The sequence below is a fragment of the Didymella exigua genome (genome assembly GCF_010094145.1).
Source record: "Didymella exigua CBS 183.55 unplaced genomic scaffold M421scaffold_11, whole genome shotgun sequence".
NCBI lineage: Eukaryota > Fungi > Ascomycota > Dothideomycetes > Pleosporales > Didymellaceae > Didymella > Didymella exigua.
Genome location: NW_022984785.1, coordinates 781,572 through 797,637, shown reverse-complemented (window position 1 = coordinate 797,637; position 16,066 = coordinate 781,572). Strand labels below are relative to the sequence as shown.

Below are 16,066 nucleotides of genomic sequence, written 5' to 3'. Positions count from 1 at the left end.
CAGAGCAAGACCTAAACTTGACGGAGACATCCCCCCATTTTGAAACAAATTCATTTCACTGCCAGATGAGCAGACTCTAGCGGTGGGGTTACTTTAGTGTTTACACCCTGGTAATGTCGATCGCAGCTCTCGAAACGCTGCAGTAGATGACGGCTCTGAAGAATGACAACGGGGTTCTCCATTTCGCTTCCTCGGGTTTCCGAAAAGGTGTGCAATGATTGAGCGGAGCAGCACGCACCGGGCCCGAAAAGGTTAAGCGGGCATTGGGAGGCAAAAAGCAGTCAAGCCATGAGGTTCCGTGTAATATGTATATTAAGCGCGGGTCAAATGCCCGGGATTTCTGATTGGTGAGGCGCCAAAACCTGGGGTGCAGTGTGCATAGGGAACGTTTATGAACGGCGTGCTTGGACCGACCTCGTTGCTTCTATTGCCTCGTTTGCGGTAAAACACTTTTGTACATGATTCTAATGTTGAGGTATCGCGATTTCAACGGTGGGATGAAAGACCACAAGTCATGGAAGAAGTGATGAAGGGCAATCCCAGGCACAATGCCGGCGCTAATCCCGCACTGGCGCTCGCTACCGTAGGTAGGTAAAGCCGGGGGAAAGTCCCGGACTTTCGGCACTTGCGCATCTTCACCACACTCACTTTCAACAATGTCTTCTAATGCCCGTACCGATCGCACCTGGCATTCAGTATCTCATGGCTTCGTTATGAATATTGCGGTGTCTGCTGAGAGTTGGTCGAGGCATATATTATGTTACGCTTCACGATTGCTGATGAAGTTTAGAAACCATATCGCGCAACGCCGCTCTACACAGGACACAGTCCTATGTTACGATCACGTCTTACTGCTCAGCAATCTCATTTCTCACATCTCGAAGCTAAGCAGAAAATCATAAAGAAAGAAAGCTCATCTTGCGGAAAGACCATGATGCCACAAGCACCAGCGATGAGAACTCCATTCCTGCTCTTGCTTACCTAAATCGCGATCTTTTATGTCTTGAGACGGCCAGTCAATATCCCAATAAGAATAGCTCTCATCGTCTCCGAAGTTGGCGGACGCGTAGTAGCGACCTTAGACTGGCCCATCCCACAGCCAGGTCCCACCCAAGCAAGTCCAAACCCGTGTGACGGTAGCCGGTCTCAATCCTCACGACCAAAAAGTCCGCGACACTGGCCTGTTCATCGGAGATAATTTACCAGCAATCTTCGTCAATGACGTAACTGGAGTCGTCACCATCGTTGGGCCAGAAGTCAGCAAGTTCAAAGTCGGTGACCGAGTATTCTCACAGTCTAATCTGGATGGGTATTCGCAGAGGATACTGCAGCAGTGGGTTTTAGCGACCACGAAGCTACAATGCTACCCACGAACGCGGCTGCGGCGCTCGTCGCTCTCTTCGATGAGAGTGGTCTCGGCATCTCTGCGCCATAATGCAGCGAAATTAAGGCCTCCAACCACGCTGAGACGGCACTAATAATTATAGGCGGCGGCAGTAATTGCGGAAAATTTGGTGTTCAGTTGCTCAAGCTGGCGGGAATTGCAAAGATCGTAGTTGTTCGTGGCTCTGAAGAGGAGCTGCAAAGCTACGGCGCAACGTATGTCTTGGATAGGCACGGCGGCAATGGTGCAGTGCTGCAACGCATACGTAATGTTGTTGGCGACGATCTGATATACGCCTTCGACACCATCAATCTTCCTGTGGAGCAGTATCTCGCCATTAGCGCACTTTCTTGTAACGAGAAGGGCAGACTCGCACGCCTTCGCTTCTCAGGTGGAGCTCTTGACGAATCAAGGATCATCGGAAACAAGAGGGCTAGGTATGAGGCGCGTAACGTGCTTGGGCTGTCGCATCAAGGCTAAGACTGCCAGGCCTTTTTGGGACCGCGTGGAGTATTGTTCGGAAGATGGAAGCTTCCTGCCGTTGAGGTACGAGGCTATCGATAGACTAGACGCCGACATGATCAATGAGCTGTTGAACCGGTGCAGAGACGGTAGGAAGGTGGTCCAGACGCAATTCAGGGTGTCTGCATGATCAGTATGGCAAGTTCGATAAGTTAGAGCTCATCAGCTAGAGGGAAGCACAGGCAGGAAGCTCGCGGATCTTGGTTTCAGAGGGAAAAACAAGGGTCGTAGAGACGAAGAACAGCAACCGTGAGGTCTGAGGCAGGTGGGGGGCACGCACTGCACTGGCGTCGATGCTCAAGCAATGCGATGTTTCCAGTACCGGTAGGAACTTTCTGCTAGGCTCAAGACAGAGTCAGCCTCACTGAGTTTGACTCTCATTAAAGTGCTCCATCTCACGGTCGTCGATGTTGAGTCTGGCTCGACGGAAGCTGGGGTTGGCTCTTTCCAGTTCGAAAGGGTCAGCGGCCAATCTCATACCTAATCGAGGTCGCAAGTGCGGCGTAGCTGCGCACACATTTCTGCCACAACCCTCTCTCTCCTGGAGTTCCGCTGCTTTGCATCGGCGCTTCAGCCTACTCATCAAGCCATGACCCCACCACCCACCACATGCCCGTTTCAGCTACCTGTATGGCCTAAAGCCTGTCCACGCGCCAACGCTGATATGCGATGAATGAGGCGCAAATGCCCGCCATTTCAGACTGCCGCCGAATGTTTCCTACTGCGAGGCTACAAGCGCCGCAAACCGCGGCACGAGCATCCTGATGTTGCATCCCGCCAGAAACTCGCCCAGTCAACCACGTCGAGCAGCGCAAAGAATGCCAAAGAGACAATACGTCGTCTCGCTACGCAACCACAGTGCTGCAGGCACCGTGATGGGCAGCTCTGTGCTCAAGCAAGCCTGCTGATACTTCATTGGGGGCTGAAAGCGCAGCCACGACTTGGCTAGAAGCGTTGCGGCAGCGAGCTAAACATGCACCTCCTCGATGGGGCACAGGGCTGAGATGATCCAGCGCTGGAGCCGCACTGCACCAAACTGACGATATCTCGGGCGCATCCTGCTATAGAATCTTCTTTCACTGTGCCTTTCTCAGTCTTTTCATCGATGACGTCGCCCGCCCAGCGCACTATCACAGACCGTTGTCGCACAGTACGGGTAACCCCAGTCTGACACGAACGTAAGCTTTGCCGAATTGTCACCTGCGATTTGACAATAAACAAAAGACGGCTGAAACCGCGCTGCAGCAAGTGGCAGCAGAAGCGCGTCGCAGACAGCCCTACTCGCAATGTCCGCGGCAGCAATGGCCGAACACCGTCGCGAAGCATCCAGCAACCCCAACAGCACTGACACCAGACCTGCATTACCTACGCTGGGCTTTGAGAACACCTCGCCATCCTTTGGCATCTCCTTAGCGCCACCAGCGTCGTCACCGGCCACGCGCGCTGGCTACGCTCGAGTGAGCAACGATGCGGCCGACCGCCATGCCCCGCCTACGATCGCGGAGGAAGATGAAGAAGACATCGCAGACAGCTTCCGGGGGCAGCGAAGCAGTGGGCTGGGAATAGCAGCAGCCGGCGACTCTCTAACATTGGGTAGTGAATCCGCAATACCGCCTCATGTGCGCAGCGAAGCGGGTGCTCCCATGTGGAGCCCAAACGTCACACTGTCACCACCAGGCACGAGCGATCCCTTCCTTAGCAGACTCCCACACGACTCGGCCGAGGCCACACCTGACCTGGTGCGCGACCGCTTCAGTCCATACACAGGCAGCTATGAGGAGTTTCGGCGCGACATGCCAGGACACTTGCACACCACTGCCAGCACCGCCGACTTCCAGCAGTATATGCACACGTCAGACACACAGCGGCTGCGCGGCGCACCTTCCATAAGATCAGTGTTCGACAATAACGGATTCCATCCAGGACACGAGTGCCAGACACGGAGAGACTTTTACCAATCGCGGTTTTCGTGGCTCAATGCAATGATCATCTTCATCTGCGTGTTGTCCACAGTTTTGTCCGGCATCTTCCTTGGGCTCGCGCTGAAAGCCCCACGATATGGACGCTTCATCAGCACGAGCGATGGAGCAAAGATGCGACCTGCTACCGCGATCCTTTGGACATCAATCCTAGCCAAAGTTATCGAGCTCTCGTTCGTCACTGGGTTCGTCGCCTTTCTGGGTCAAGTCCTGAGCCGGAGAGCGTTCAGTCGTAGTGGAGGCGTAACGCTATCAGAGCTCAGTATGTGGAGATGGGTTGTCCAGCCGGGCACCCTTATTACGCATTGGGAGACTGCCAAATACGCTGGGCTTTCATTCTTAGGCATGTTGAGCCTGTTGAGTGCGATCTTGGCTACACTGTATGCGCCCGCAGCAACTGCTCTGGTTCAACCAATGCTCAGTCATGGGCGGACGGAGACCAGACTATTGGCTGGAAGCGTGAAAACCGACTTTGCAAACATAACCTATATCAAAGAGATGTGTCAAACTCCGATAGGAACCAAGGTCGATCCAAACTATGCCGGCACAACCTGCACGCAGATCGAACATGCCGGACAAGGCTTCTACAACTACCATAAGTACTTGGCAGATTGGGACAATCGAATTTCAGCTGACAATGTTACGTCGGATCAGGAAAAGCGTCCATTAGGCTTTGGGCTATTGTACGAGAACACAACGGTCACAGCGCAATGGGTCAATATTGTCAACACTACAGAACTGTCTCGACAGCATGGCAGAGTTATCAACAGCGTGTCACTTGCTATGCCACACGCCGGTGTATTTGCAGCAGCACGCGATAGAAATAACGACATCCTCCAACCAGAGGAGCTGGACTCGGAAGGCAGTTACACTCTCGAAGCATCTGTACCATCTCCCGTTGTGAACGTCCTATGTGTCAATCTAAATAAGACCGAGTTGGCGCCTCTTGTCTATACTGAATGGAACGGGGAAGAGGTGGTCAACGCAACAACTTGGGCATCAGGACAGCTGATGAACAGCGCTACGACCACAAACAAAACGGCTGTGGATGATATCTTCGGGTGGACGAAACAAGACCATGTCTTAATGCGGGACTATCCCCCTGTATTTTCCAGGTTTCCCCTGCCTTTCAACACTGTCCTCAACCATACAAGTCTTGCCTGGGGCAGACCGGCCATATATATAATGGGGCAGGGCGGGGCTCCGCTCGAAGGATATGCGGGACCCGACATGACTGATGTTTACTCAATCTGCAAGATTGACGTTGACATCACCCCGTACTGCAGCACAACATATACAGCTGGTGGTTCCGGTGGCAACATGGAGGCAAAGTGCGAGAAGCCAGAGAATGTTACCAAGGGCAAGATGACTTACGTCAACAGTCGTACCGACGCAAAGGTGCGGCGAGGCCTAGCAAATTGGCGCGACGTTGGGACTGACTGGTCCAACAGTCTGTCGCTCGGCACAGGTCTCAGTGATGGTGCCGCGAGTAACTCGAGACTTTTAATGCAGTTGCAGCTCGTGCCGAAAGGTGGTCGGAATGCGGATCCCAAGAATCTCCACGTCGAACTCAATCCGTCACTCCCTAGTATGGCCGAGGCCATCGCAGTCCTGTCTGGTTGCACATTGCTCAAAAGCTTTATCGATGCGCCCTTTGTGCTTGAACCCGTAAGTGGCTCCCACCATGTACGAAGCGACGAGCCCGAGGAAAGTAGCTTACCTTCAGCAGGAGTATAACCTTCCCAAAGGTGCAAGGTCATTGACCCAGCCAAACACTGAGAATTTCAACGCAACGATTGTAGCACAGCAATATGCGTCTGGCGGCGTCGACAGCCCTACCAAAGCATGGATGGTCATCCTCATCTTGGTCTTTCTCATGAACATCTTCGTCCTCATCTACTTCATATTCCACCGCGGCCTCGTCACCGACTTCTCTGAGCCTCCAAATCTGTTTGCACTGGCGGTCAACAGTCCACCCAGCCAAGCGCTAGCAGGAAGCTGCGGTGGAGGGCCTGAAGGCAAACAATACATGGTCAATTGGTTTGTCAACCACGAAGGTGAACATCTATACATGGAGCCCGGTGAGAAGACAGCTCTGTTGGCCAGACAAAAGCATGGGCATGCGCACGACCATAATCACGGTCGTAATACGCCACAGGCGGCGAGACCTGGTGGGAATGGGGTTCTCTTTAAGGTTGCAGCAGCGTTCAGTAGTATACGACTGCCGTTTGGATCCAAGAACAAGGCTCCGCCAAAGGTCAGTCAGCCTGCTGGGGCCGAGCGACTTCGACCTTTCAGTACAGCGGCGAGTATGCTCTCCGCTGCTTCGCCGTCGGACTACGAGATGGAGGATGGTGAGACAAGGACACAGCGACAGTACGCCAAGCTGTCGAAACGAAGGAGTATGCTTTGAGCGTTCTGGACTCATTCAGCAAACGTCGCGTATCTCACATGTGCACCCTATCAGTCAGCATCTTAAATGAGTCCCAACTGGTTTCGACGCTTCACCTCTTCAACGTGTGCCCTGGCATCAGCCATCTCATTGCGTACGCGAGGATACTAACAAGGAACTGCTGTCAGATCTTGCGGCCCAAAATCATACCAGAAACATATACATTTGCAGGATGGTGCAGATTTGCTACCTTTTGGCACTAGATCCACGTAGATAGAAATCAACACCCTATACAAAACGTAAGAACGGGGGTGTACTCATGCCGTTGGAAGATTTCCGACCAGCATTCAATGTGGTTCCCAAGGAGGAATGTGTCTTTTGTGTTTCAAATCTCTTTTGAGAATTACAACTACTATGACTAATAATTCACATCTCGAAGAAAGTAACTGCAGTGCCCTTGTCACACCCCCTATTCAGGATGACTAGCACATGGACGGACAAGTAACTAGATCATAGGTGAGCCTAATCGGTAGGCCTTGACCGTACGGTCCCCAAGAAGGACTCAGTCTTGATGGCGAAGGTATCGTCATGTTGCACAGATTGCCGTTGCAACACGAAAGACCTTTCGTCGCCGTGTCCATCTTACACACATTCCTCGACCATCCCGTAACCTGATCTGGGTAGAACATCAACCAGTCAGGCTGTCCCTCAGAGATACCCTCAGCGCCAGCCCTTGACTTCATGTACCATCCTTTGTTGATAGTGCTAACAACGCTCACGGAGCCGCCGGGCCAGATGCCATATGTAGTGGGCATGTAGTCTTGTGCTGCATTGCCGAAATTCGGAGACGTGTAGGAACTCCTTTGGTTAAGTGTCTGGCCTTCCACTACCGGCTGGCCGTGACCGGTGAGCATAAAGCATGCAATAGGAGTCGGAGAACTGCAAGAGCTTGATGTTGTCGTCGTAGCGTTGGACGATGTGGACGATGAAGTGACGGACGACGAGCTCGAGAGTGTCGTTACTGGAGAGGGCGTGATTACTGTAGATGATACCGTGGGGGTTGAAGAGGCAATCGAAGGTACTGAGGTGGAGGAAACGCTTGTCGATGACACAGCCGACGATGAAGAGATGGTACCGGTGTAAAGTGAAATCCCTGCATCGTATCAATATCTTTCCCAATTTCAGTAAAGTCAGATCGAAGCTTACCATCTACATTGTCATTGGTGCTCGCACCATTGTTCCTGCTTTTTAGGTAGCAAGCGCCGGAGCCTTTACCACCGACGAACGACGCGGCGATACAGTCCGCATTATCTGCACAGGACTGTGCACAGGCCTCGAAGTTTGATGCTCCGAGACTCTGGAAGTCGCCTCCATAGAAATCCTTGCTACAGGCTAGGATGAAAGCGCGATTATCAGAGCCCTGAAAGACGCAGCCATTGTTCTCAGGACATGTGTACTGAGCTGGACAGTTCGGAGGGGCAGATTCAGTTGACGGAGTCGATGCCGCGGCCTCAAGAAGAGCAACGCCGATGACATTTGCGCTTGATGTAGAGTCAGCAGACCACCAGGAAGCTCTAGTAACGATCACCTACTTCGGTTGAGAAGCTCCCAGCATTTGCTTCATGTAACAATTCCCACTAACATAGCTCGCAGCAACGCAGCTGCTTGTCATTGAGCAAGCTTTCATACATGAGGCCAGCGTAGACGTCTACATTTGTCAGCGTAGAATTAAGGTCCGTAGAGGTACTTCAGGTGCTCACCTGTGCTAAGAAAAGGTCTCCTCCGTAGAAGTCAGTAGCGCAGCTGATTTGGAAGATATTGTCATTGGCATTGAATGTGCATTGGTCGTCCTGGGGGCATGAAGGCAACGCAGGGCAGGAAGGAACGATGGTCGAGGTGCGGAGAGCAAGTGCTGCCACGTGAAGGAGTGCGGGCGCCATATCGATTCTGGATGACAAACCTCTCGGTGGAAGTATCTATTGTTGATGGTCGAAAGGAAGAGTGTATGTTAATTACCACTTGGTCACTACTTCAACTTATATACGTTCCTCCAACGCTAGAGGTACGCATAGCCTGAGAGCTTTGGAAAGCCCATACTCCAGTCAGGCCCGAGTCTGTCTGCTCCTGGGAACGTTATCCAGAGTTCGCGACATTGCTCAGCTCGGTACTGTCAAGCCTCACAGGTCCCGAATTAATGGTGGCTTACGCTTATGTCCGTTAAGAAGAAAATTGGACGCAGTCCAGAGTCCAGACTGCTCGGCGTCAGTCAAACGACCGGCGGCTGAACGCTAGAGTAGACATGAAGGAAACCTAGTTGGTGACCGTGCGGTGCAAATCAATCTGCTGTTGCTGGCGAGGCTGCGCTCGCCCAGGCACTGGCCATAACAGGACTTTGGCGACCGACCTAAACCGCATCTATCACAATTGCTTTGCTTGAGGCTGATTCAGGGGTATTCGTTTGAGTAGTCATCGCGTAGAATATCGGCTTCTCCGAAAAGGACTGTGCTCAGTAGCACCATCTACCGTTCCGATACAATTAGCAGGAAATGAAAGAAAAGGCGCTCCCCGGTCTACTCGAAAATACCCGCTGCTGGGCGGTGTTGGGCAGACTTTCGCTAAGAGATCGAGGGTTGCAGCTGCTTCGGAAGACAGCGGGCCCATCCGCACTTCGCCCGCTATTCCCATTTAGAGACTATCTCCAACCGAATCGGACTGGTGCAAGTGTTAGCTTTCTCACCAAGTCACTGTCACTTGTAAAAAGAGGGTGCGGGTGCATGTCAATAATTAAATTGTCAAAGAAATTCGCAAGATCCGCTCCACGTTGATGAAGCACTCTATGATCCCTTACTTTTCTCCTCGAGCAGCTTCCCTAACTTGTCTAAACCTCCAAGCCCCTGGAAGCTCCCATCTGACAAGTAATCGGACAAAATGCTATCCATCTTACCGGTAGTGCTGAACTGAATCGTCCCTGCAGAACCACCTCTCCAGATCTCTGAAGGTGGGCTAGCAGGGTTCTTCATCAGATCCTTGACCACATTCTTCGCCCATGCCTTACGATCCTCCGCATAAGCCTCTGTCGTCTCGCCTGTGACTACCTTGAGCACTTCGTCCTTGATTGGCTGATATGGGGAGTCGTCGGGTAGTGAGTACGGGTTGCTTTTGTTCTCGCCGAAATTGGACTTCAAGGACCCACGACTTTGATGACCAGGGGTTCCAATTCGACGCGCTGAATGTCGTTGAACATGGCCATCGCGACTTTCGAGGCTGGATAAGCTGAGTGGTAAGGTGTGCGTAAGACAGATGAGATCGATGTGTTGTTGACGACCACGCTCTTGCGGCCCTTCTTGCCAGGTTCGGCATTAGCAAGCAGCAGAGGGAGGAACGCTTGGGTCGTCGCCACGAAACCCCAGACGTTTACATCAAAGAGTTGCTTCGCTTTGTCGATATCCAGATGCAGGAGTGGTTGATAGTGACCGCCACCGACGGAGTTGATCAAAACTTCGAGTTTACCCTTGGTCAAAAGGGTAATTTCCTCAACTAGCGACTTGATCGACTCAGAGCAAGTAACGACGTGGGCTAATGTTTGGATCCCCATAGAAGTCAGTATCTCAATCACAACTCACTGAAATATGAATGAGATGTCAAGGTATACAGGTGACGATGTCCTTCGAGTAACGAAGACCTCTGTGCCACAAGCGTTCCCTTGCCTATCGCCTTGGTGCGTAGCATTCGTTGGAAGGGGTCTCCAGCATTCGAGATTGTACGCGTGCATATGTACTGATGAATAACAGTCGTGTAGCGAAGGAGATGCATGACCACCAAAAACACAGGCACCTCTCCGGCCTTGGCCGCTGGCTCGGCGGCGCACGCCGATCATCCGGTCTTCTGGTCTACAGCCTGCGTCGTTCACAATACAGGCCCATCAGTGCTATGTGAAATTTCCCACTAATTGGTCTTGCAGATGACCAACAACCCGAATCTACTTTCCAGAGCATGCATGACAAGTCTTCTCAGCCATCACATCTCCATACCCGCGCGTCAGATCAAGGGCGTTCATGAAGTCGCAAGTGGTTTGACCCTCGGGGTGACATTGAGCCTAGGGAAGACTGTTGGATGATAGCCGGTGCTTGTTTGTCGTGTAGCAGTTTTAAAGGCTGAAATTCAAGCTCTTCTTGTACCCATCTCGAGATCAAAACCAAGACATCATGCCTCATGTTGTCATGTTCGTCCGCTGAGTAATAGAGTATCGTATATTTGCACTCGTTCAGCAAGTTTGACTAGGCGGAAGCTGAAGAAACCAAAGCCTGCGCCATGCAATGTACAATTTGTGCAAGACCCATCACGATATGTAAAGGAAGCTGGCCATATTATGAATTTCAGCAGTCAAAGTGATGTAACGACTGCATGTGATCATGGCCATTGTCTCAGTATCTTGCAGGTACCTTGGAACACTGGTTACAGTATCACGATGTGAGTCTGGTGTGGTCTTGGCTGACAGATGTTCGATTGTTGGCAAGATGGGACGCCTGAGTAGGACTTGCGCCTCGAGAAATCCTCCTTTATGCACATAATTCAAGGTCATGTAAAACGCCGGATCCGCGACGCGGTGTCGCATGCAGTATATGAAATCAGTATGCAAGAGTTTTTACAGAATAAATACGAGAAGTGGCGTACTTAGAAACCTGCAGCGAGCATGAGACCGTAACCAAGGGTGATGATGACAATGAAGGTGATGATAGATGCGGGCACACCGCGGGTGAGGAAGTGTTTGACGTCGAGGTAGCGTTGTCCAGTTCGCTGATCTTCCATCATGATGGCGGCTACGACACGTCAGACTGATTGCAATAATTGGACTGGGTAGGGTGACTTACTCATGTTGGGGAAGCCGCTGGTAGGCAGACCCATAGCACCGCTTGCCATGAGAACGGCGCCCATGACAAGCAGGTTGGGGTGCGGCTCCGGCATACTCTGACCGACCTGCTGTACGAGCGGGAGCACAATAAGCGCCGCGACGGTATGGCTGATAAAAGTAGCAATGACAAGAATGAGACTACAGAAGACGACGAGAACACCGTACAGACTCATTCCCTCGACGCTGCTGGTGATGGACTCAGCGATGGTGTGGAGGAGGCCTGAAGAGTTGACAGACTTGCCAAGGGCCAACCCGCCAGCAGCGAGGATGATGATAGTCCACAAAAAGTTGTTGAAGTCCTCCTTGGTGAGAATGCCAGTTCCGAAGAACAGCACGAGAGGGATGATAGCCACTACACCCATGTCACCAAAAACGTCTTCAAGCTGGTGGCTGACACACCACAGCACGATAGTGACGACAGTAACAATGCTGATGAACCATTGGACACCAGTGAACTTGTCCTTCATGGGTCGGATAGGAACAATAGTCGTGCCCTTGCCTGGCTGAAATGTAAGGACCAAAAGACCCCAGATCAAAAGGATGGAGATGATGCACACAGGCAGGGCGATGAAGAACCAGAGGCCCCAGGATGGCTCAGGGTTCATGTTCTGGAGGGCGATCAGGTTCTGAGGCGAGGCGATGGGCGACGCAGCGCCACCGATGTTAGAGGCAAGAGCAATACCAAGAAGCAGCGCCTTGGTCATGTTCGAGTCCGCTGGCAGGTTACGAAGGATGGGCTGATCTGTTAGCATGAGGCAAAAACGTCAGCAAGTTGTAGACTTACCTGAATAATCGAGAAGCACAGTACGGGCGCGGCGACGTTACTGATCCACATACTGGCGAACATGGCGACAAACATGTTGGTCAGAAGGACCGTCCTCGGCTTCGTTCCAGCCTTACTCAGAACGAAGGTTGCCATCATCTTGGCGATGTTGTACTTGGAGAGCGCAGCTGCGATAGTAAAGCCACCGAGAAGGAGCATGATGACGGGGGTCCACATAGCAGCAAACACATATGCAGCCGCTTGCTTAGATCCAAGTCTCTTGTGCGGCTCAACATCGCTGCGCACGACATCGAGGGTAACGGCGAGGAAGGGTACAAGAAGTGACGTTACGAAGAGCGGAATAGCCTGCAGTTGTTAGCATGATGAGAGTAGCATGATGAGAATAGTAAAAAGAGCTATGCATACCTCAGTCGCCCAGAGAGCACTGACAAAGACCACCATAGCGAGGCAATTTTGCTGCTCGGGTTTCTCCATAATTGGCACCACCAGCAAGACAACGAACACTGCTATGCAAGCGACTAGCGTCCAAAAGGTCTTGCTGATGAGCCATTGCGGGCATCTGTACCTTCCAATGGGTGTAATAACCTCCTTTATTTCTGGCTCGTTCTCATCTCCTTGTCGTCGTACACGCCCTGCGTTGACGTCGCGGCCGAGCAGAGTCTGCGTGATACCAATGTTCGCCGCTTGCGCTTTCCTCTCGATGCCAATCATCTCCCTCCAGACTGTGTTTCGCTCCCACACAACGTGCTCGCGCAGGTGTAACCTCAGCTCGCGCTTGGCCTCTGCGACATCGCCCTTGGTGCAAACCTTGGAGTAGGCGCGCTCGACCTGATCCAGCTTTTGCGTGAGCCTGTCCATGGTGCTCTGCTGGAAGGGGTACGCTGGGTATACGTATTGGTTCAGGTACTGGCTCTTGAGCTTGCGATCTAGGATCTTGTCGAACTTCTTCAGGACCTTCTCGAAACCAGTCTTGTTGAGCTGGATGAACGATCGTAGTTCGCATAACGAGACGTATACGCTGACAGTTCGCTTCTTGAGGGAGACGCCCTCGTCGTAGAGCGCAGAGAATGCCATGTCGTTGTAGTCGTCGAAAGCCACACTTGTCCTGCGCTTCGAAGAAAGACCATCTGAGTTGTTGTTCTCATCTGTGGTGCGTCGACGTCTTCGCTGACCATCAGCGCTTCTCTGTCGCAGTCGTGATGTCTCGTTCGCGTCGACATCGGAGTCTTCGTCGTCGTCTTCGTCGTCTTCGTCGTGGCCGTCGCCGGTTGATCGACCGCTTACTGTGCTCGTGGCCCGCGGGCGGTTGAATCCAATCTGCTTGAAGATGCTGGTGCTGCGCGTCTGCTTTCCAGGCGGCACATTTTGCTGCTCCTGGTCAAACTCATCTTGTTCGCGCTCATAGTCTGCCTCATCGTTGATCAGAGCATCCAGCTCTCCGTAGATCTCGACCTCCTTCAGCTGGTAGAAAGACGTGACTTTCTCCAGTTCGGCGTCGAGAAGGTTGGTGAAGGCTTTTTCGGGGTCGTCTGCGGCGCCGTTCAATAGAGGTGACGATTCGGCGTCGGCGGTCGCGCTGTTCTTCTGGTTGATCTGTGTCTCAAGGCCGTAGATCCTATAAGGCGCATATTTCATCAGCTCCACCATCTCTCATTGCTGCTAAACACCACTCCATCGCGTGCAGGACATACTGCTTCTTCAAGTTGCTGTAGGCGACGTAGTGGTTGCTCCAGTCTGGCACTGCATTGAATTGCAGGCTGTGGGAGAACTTCATCTCGTCGGCTTCCCGAAGCTGCTCGAGCTTCTCCCGTCTTTTGCGCTCTCTCTTGCTCTCGGGTGCCCGTACTGGGTTGCTGCTCTCCTCTCTGGGATATTCGTGGAGCTCGAAAGCTTGCTCGGACGGGCTGTCGCGGTAGGCTGCAGAGCGGTCCAGGGTGGCAGCTGGGTGCAGAATAAGAAGAAAAGAACGTCAATGCGGAGCGCAGGTGCGGGAAGACTAGGGCATTCGTGCAGATGGAGGGCTAGGTCAGGTGCGAGAACAGCCGTCGGAGTGCAGCCAGAAGCAACCAAGGGTGCTAGCGATTGGTGGGTCGCGGAGTGATGCAAATCGTGGCTCTCTGGTGCGCCTCTGAACCAGGTTGTGACGTGTGTTCGGAGGCCAAGGGAATCTACCCGTGCTAAGATGATTGGTTGTCTGGGCGCACCACGCTTCCACACCTCAAGGCAGATGCACACCGCAGCATTGCGGAATCAGTGTTCCATGCCTGATGAGGTCCCTCAGGCTGCAATACATCTGCTTGCACTCTTGGATAGGTTGCGGTGAGCGGCCCACTGCCTTAGCATCTGCGGTGGGGCCGCTAGGAAATTATCCCACTGGGCTAGGAGCAACGCACAACGCACGTCATGCATCGCGGCCAGCCTCAAAGCACGTTCAACCAGGGTTTCGGGCACCAGTGATTTTGGAGAGGAGTTTGGAGAGTCTTTTGTGGTCGCGGCTGGTCCTGGTCGATGTGCCGCGGTAGGGTAGATAAGTCAGATAGCCCAATGGCAAAGGCGAACCGTTGCGTGAGGCAGGTACCCGTAAACGCAAATAAAATGGGTTGGTCAGAGACCAAACATGGGAAACCTCATCCTAACACCTTACACGATATCCTGCTTGTGAACAACATATAGGCGGCATAAAAACCTAGCATGAAGTGAAGGATGGCATTGCTATCTGTTGTCAGACGCTGCAACCGAAGAAATGTAAAAGTAGACCGTAGTCTTGTGTCTTCCCGTAAACCAACTGCCATTGGATATAAAACGCCGCGCAATGCTGCAACCCAAAATTGCTCATGTATAACCGTAAATGTCGTCCAGCCCGAATCTCAGAAATCGCTTTTCTTACACCGCACTCCTTTCACCGCGGCATGTACATACCAGTCGTCATCATTGCAGATCCATAGCGGTCATGCGCCTTTAGCATGTACCGCAAGAAGGTGAGAGCCTTGAGGTAGACCTTGAGAGCCTTGCGACGGCGGACCTTGTCGGCTTCCAGGACCTTACGGAGCACACGTCGAACAGAAGTGACTTTGGTCGTAGTCATACGCGCGAACTGAATAACACTGCCCTTGGCAGTCATGGTTGCGAGTTCTGGTGGGCCGATGGACATGTCAGGGATGAAGGCCTCGGGCACGTCGTGCGATGCGGAATCGATCTTGATGAGTGAGGGTCTCGAAAGTTTGGCCTCAATCTCGATGCCTGATTCATCTTCAATCTCGGCCGTCTCAATGATGCTGCCCAAAATGGGCTCGTACGCAGGTGACCTCGGGCTGCATTGATAATGGTCATAGTCGAATGACATCTTGTCAGAATGGGAGGTTTGTTGATCTTTGATGTTCCTTAGTGGGGTCGATTGCGGAGACGTTCGTGGGTGAGAGTTGCGTTGAGAGGAAGGCGCGTCTGTGGGTTGGCGAGTACGAGGTGAGGGCGATGTAGACAGAGATTCCACGAGCCAAGAGAACACAGCTGGAGCTGGAGAAGTGAAGGCAACAGGAACTGTTTGTCGTCCAGATGCGGAAGGCACGCGAGAGTCGCACCTTGGCGGTGAAAAGAGCATCATCGTGCACAAGTACTACCCTAGGTACCAGCCAGCGGTCCACAACCACATGAACGATTGTTTGAGAACAAAGGGGGAGAAGCGAACAGCAAAAGAAAATACCTAAGGCGGACTGTCAGTGCGTATATACTACGGGCCACCCCCGCATGATGGCGGGTAGCGGGCTAAAGACCCTGCTTTTAGCATATTCATGACTGTGATCGTGTGGTCTAGCGACGTTTGCCTTGAGACAACACAAAGCCGCACGCGACGCCCGCATTCCTCTGTCGTCCATGCGTCTTAGCCACGTTGGCTGGACGCGACCAATGGCGCAAGTGGAGTGGCTTGACAGCAGCAAACGCACCTATAGCCGTCTGTTACAATTGAATTACAGTGTTCGGGATTCGAGAAAGAGGTCGATTGGATGCCCACATGACGTCGTTTTTGACAGTTCGATCGAGAGATCCACGCATTTTTGACAAGAGCCGGCGCTGTGTGCTAAAACGGTGCGTTAGT

General features: G+C 52.5%; 7 protein-coding genes across 7 annotated transcripts; 3 read left to right on the top strand and 4 right to left on the bottom strand.

Moving 5' to 3' along the window:
• Positions 1–234: 234 nt before the first annotated feature.
• Positions 235–2,036, top strand: M421DRAFT_390364 (uncharacterized protein; the record flags this gene model as incomplete). The annotated part of the gene is made up of 4 exons (XM_033589984.1): positions 235–583; positions 1,083–1,333; positions 1,441–1,821; positions 1,874–2,036. Exons 1-4 carry the CDS (start codon positions 515–517, stop codon positions 2,034–2,036), a joined length of 864 nt encoding a protein of 287 aa, XP_033449708.1. The 5' UTR covers positions 235–514.
• A 1,171-nt stretch (positions 2,037–3,207) lies between these two features.
• M421DRAFT_100553 (uncharacterized protein) lies at positions 3,208–6,298 on the top strand (the record flags this gene model as incomplete). Its single annotated transcript, XM_033586537.1, has 2 exons — positions 3,208–5,553; positions 5,615–6,298. 2 exons carry the CDS (start codon positions 3,208–3,210, stop codon positions 6,296–6,298), a joined length of 3,030 nt encoding a protein of 1,009 aa, XP_033449707.1.
• A 265-nt stretch (positions 6,299–6,563) lies between these two features.
• On the bottom strand, positions 6,564–8,480 carry M421DRAFT_139247 (uncharacterized protein). The gene is made up of 4 exons (XM_033587453.1): positions 8,038–8,480; positions 7,870–7,985; positions 7,484–7,818; positions 6,564–7,430 (listed from the first exon to the last, which is right to left on the bottom strand). Exons 1-4 carry the CDS (start codon positions 8,215–8,217, stop codon positions 6,760–6,762), a joined length of 1,302 nt encoding a protein of 433 aa, XP_033449706.1. The 5' UTR covers positions 8,218–8,480; the 3' UTR covers positions 6,564–6,759.
• Positions 8,481–9,049: 569 nt separating this feature from the next.
• Positions 9,050–9,978, bottom strand: M421DRAFT_390360 (NAD(P)-binding protein). Its single transcript, XM_033589983.1, has one exon. It carries the CDS (start codon positions 9,870–9,872, stop codon positions 9,459–9,461), a length of 414 nt encoding a protein of 137 aa, XP_033449705.1. The 5' UTR covers positions 9,873–9,978; the 3' UTR covers positions 9,050–9,458.
• Positions 9,979–10,899: 921 nt separating this feature from the next.
• M421DRAFT_139167 (SPX domain-containing protein) lies at positions 10,900–14,200 on the bottom strand. The gene is made up of 5 exons (XM_033587452.1): positions 13,665–14,200; positions 12,379–13,588; positions 11,974–12,318; positions 11,149–11,926; positions 10,900–11,097 (listed from the first exon to the last, which is right to left on the bottom strand). The coding sequence occupies exons 1-5, from the start codon at positions 13,745–13,747 to the stop codon at positions 10,952–10,954; spliced, it is 2,562 nt and encodes an 853-aa protein (XP_033449704.1). The 5' UTR covers positions 13,748–14,200; the 3' UTR covers positions 10,900–10,951.
• A 9-nt stretch (positions 14,201–14,209) lies between these two features.
• Positions 14,210–14,683, top strand: M421DRAFT_139160 (uncharacterized protein). The gene has a single exon (XM_033587451.1). It carries the CDS (start codon positions 14,241–14,243, stop codon positions 14,493–14,495), a length of 255 nt encoding a protein of 84 aa, XP_033449703.1. The 5' UTR covers positions 14,210–14,240; the 3' UTR covers positions 14,496–14,683.
• M421DRAFT_419985 (uncharacterized protein) lies at positions 14,670–15,810 on the bottom strand. The gene has a single exon (XM_033592319.1). The coding sequence runs from the start codon at positions 15,572–15,574 to the stop codon at positions 14,873–14,875; it is 702 nt and encodes a 233-aa protein (XP_033449702.1). The 5' UTR covers positions 15,575–15,810; the 3' UTR covers positions 14,670–14,872.
• Between the last annotated feature and the right edge of the window lie 256 nt (positions 15,811–16,066).

Coding starts and splice junctions, on each gene's coding strand:
- M421DRAFT_139247 (XM_033587453.1), bottom strand. CDS start 8,217: ATGGCGCCCGCACTCCTTCACGTGGCAGCACTTGCTCTCCGCACCTCG. Junction 7,986..8,037: donor GAGACCTTTTCTTAGCACAG/GTGAGCACCTGA, acceptor TGACAAATGTAG/ACGTCTACGCTGGCCTCATG. Junction 7,819..7,869: donor CTGGGAGCTTCTCAACCGAA/GTAGGTGATCGT, acceptor CTCTACATCAAG/CGCAAATGTCATCGGCGTTG.
- M421DRAFT_390360 (XM_033589983.1), bottom strand. CDS start 9,872: ATGGGGATCCAAACATTAGCCCACGTCGTTACTTGCTCTGAGTCGATC.
- M421DRAFT_139167 (XM_033587452.1), bottom strand. CDS start 13,747: ATGAAGTTCTCCCACAGCCTGCAATTCAATGCAGTGCCAGACTGGAGC. Junction 13,589..13,664: donor TACAGCAACTTGAAGAAGCA/GTATGTCCTGCA, acceptor TGCGCCTTATAG/GATCTACGGCCTTGAGACAC. Junction 12,319..12,378: donor GTGCTCTCTGGGCGACTGAG/GTATGCATAGCT, acceptor TAACAACTGCAG/GCTATTCCGCTCTTCGTAAC.
- M421DRAFT_139160 (XM_033587451.1), top strand. CDS start 14,241: ATGAGGTCCCTCAGGCTGCAATACATCTGCTTGCACTCTTGGATAGGT.
- M421DRAFT_419985 (XM_033592319.1), bottom strand. CDS start 15,574: ATGATGCTCTTTTCACCGCCAAGGTGCGACTCTCGCGTGCCTTCCGCA.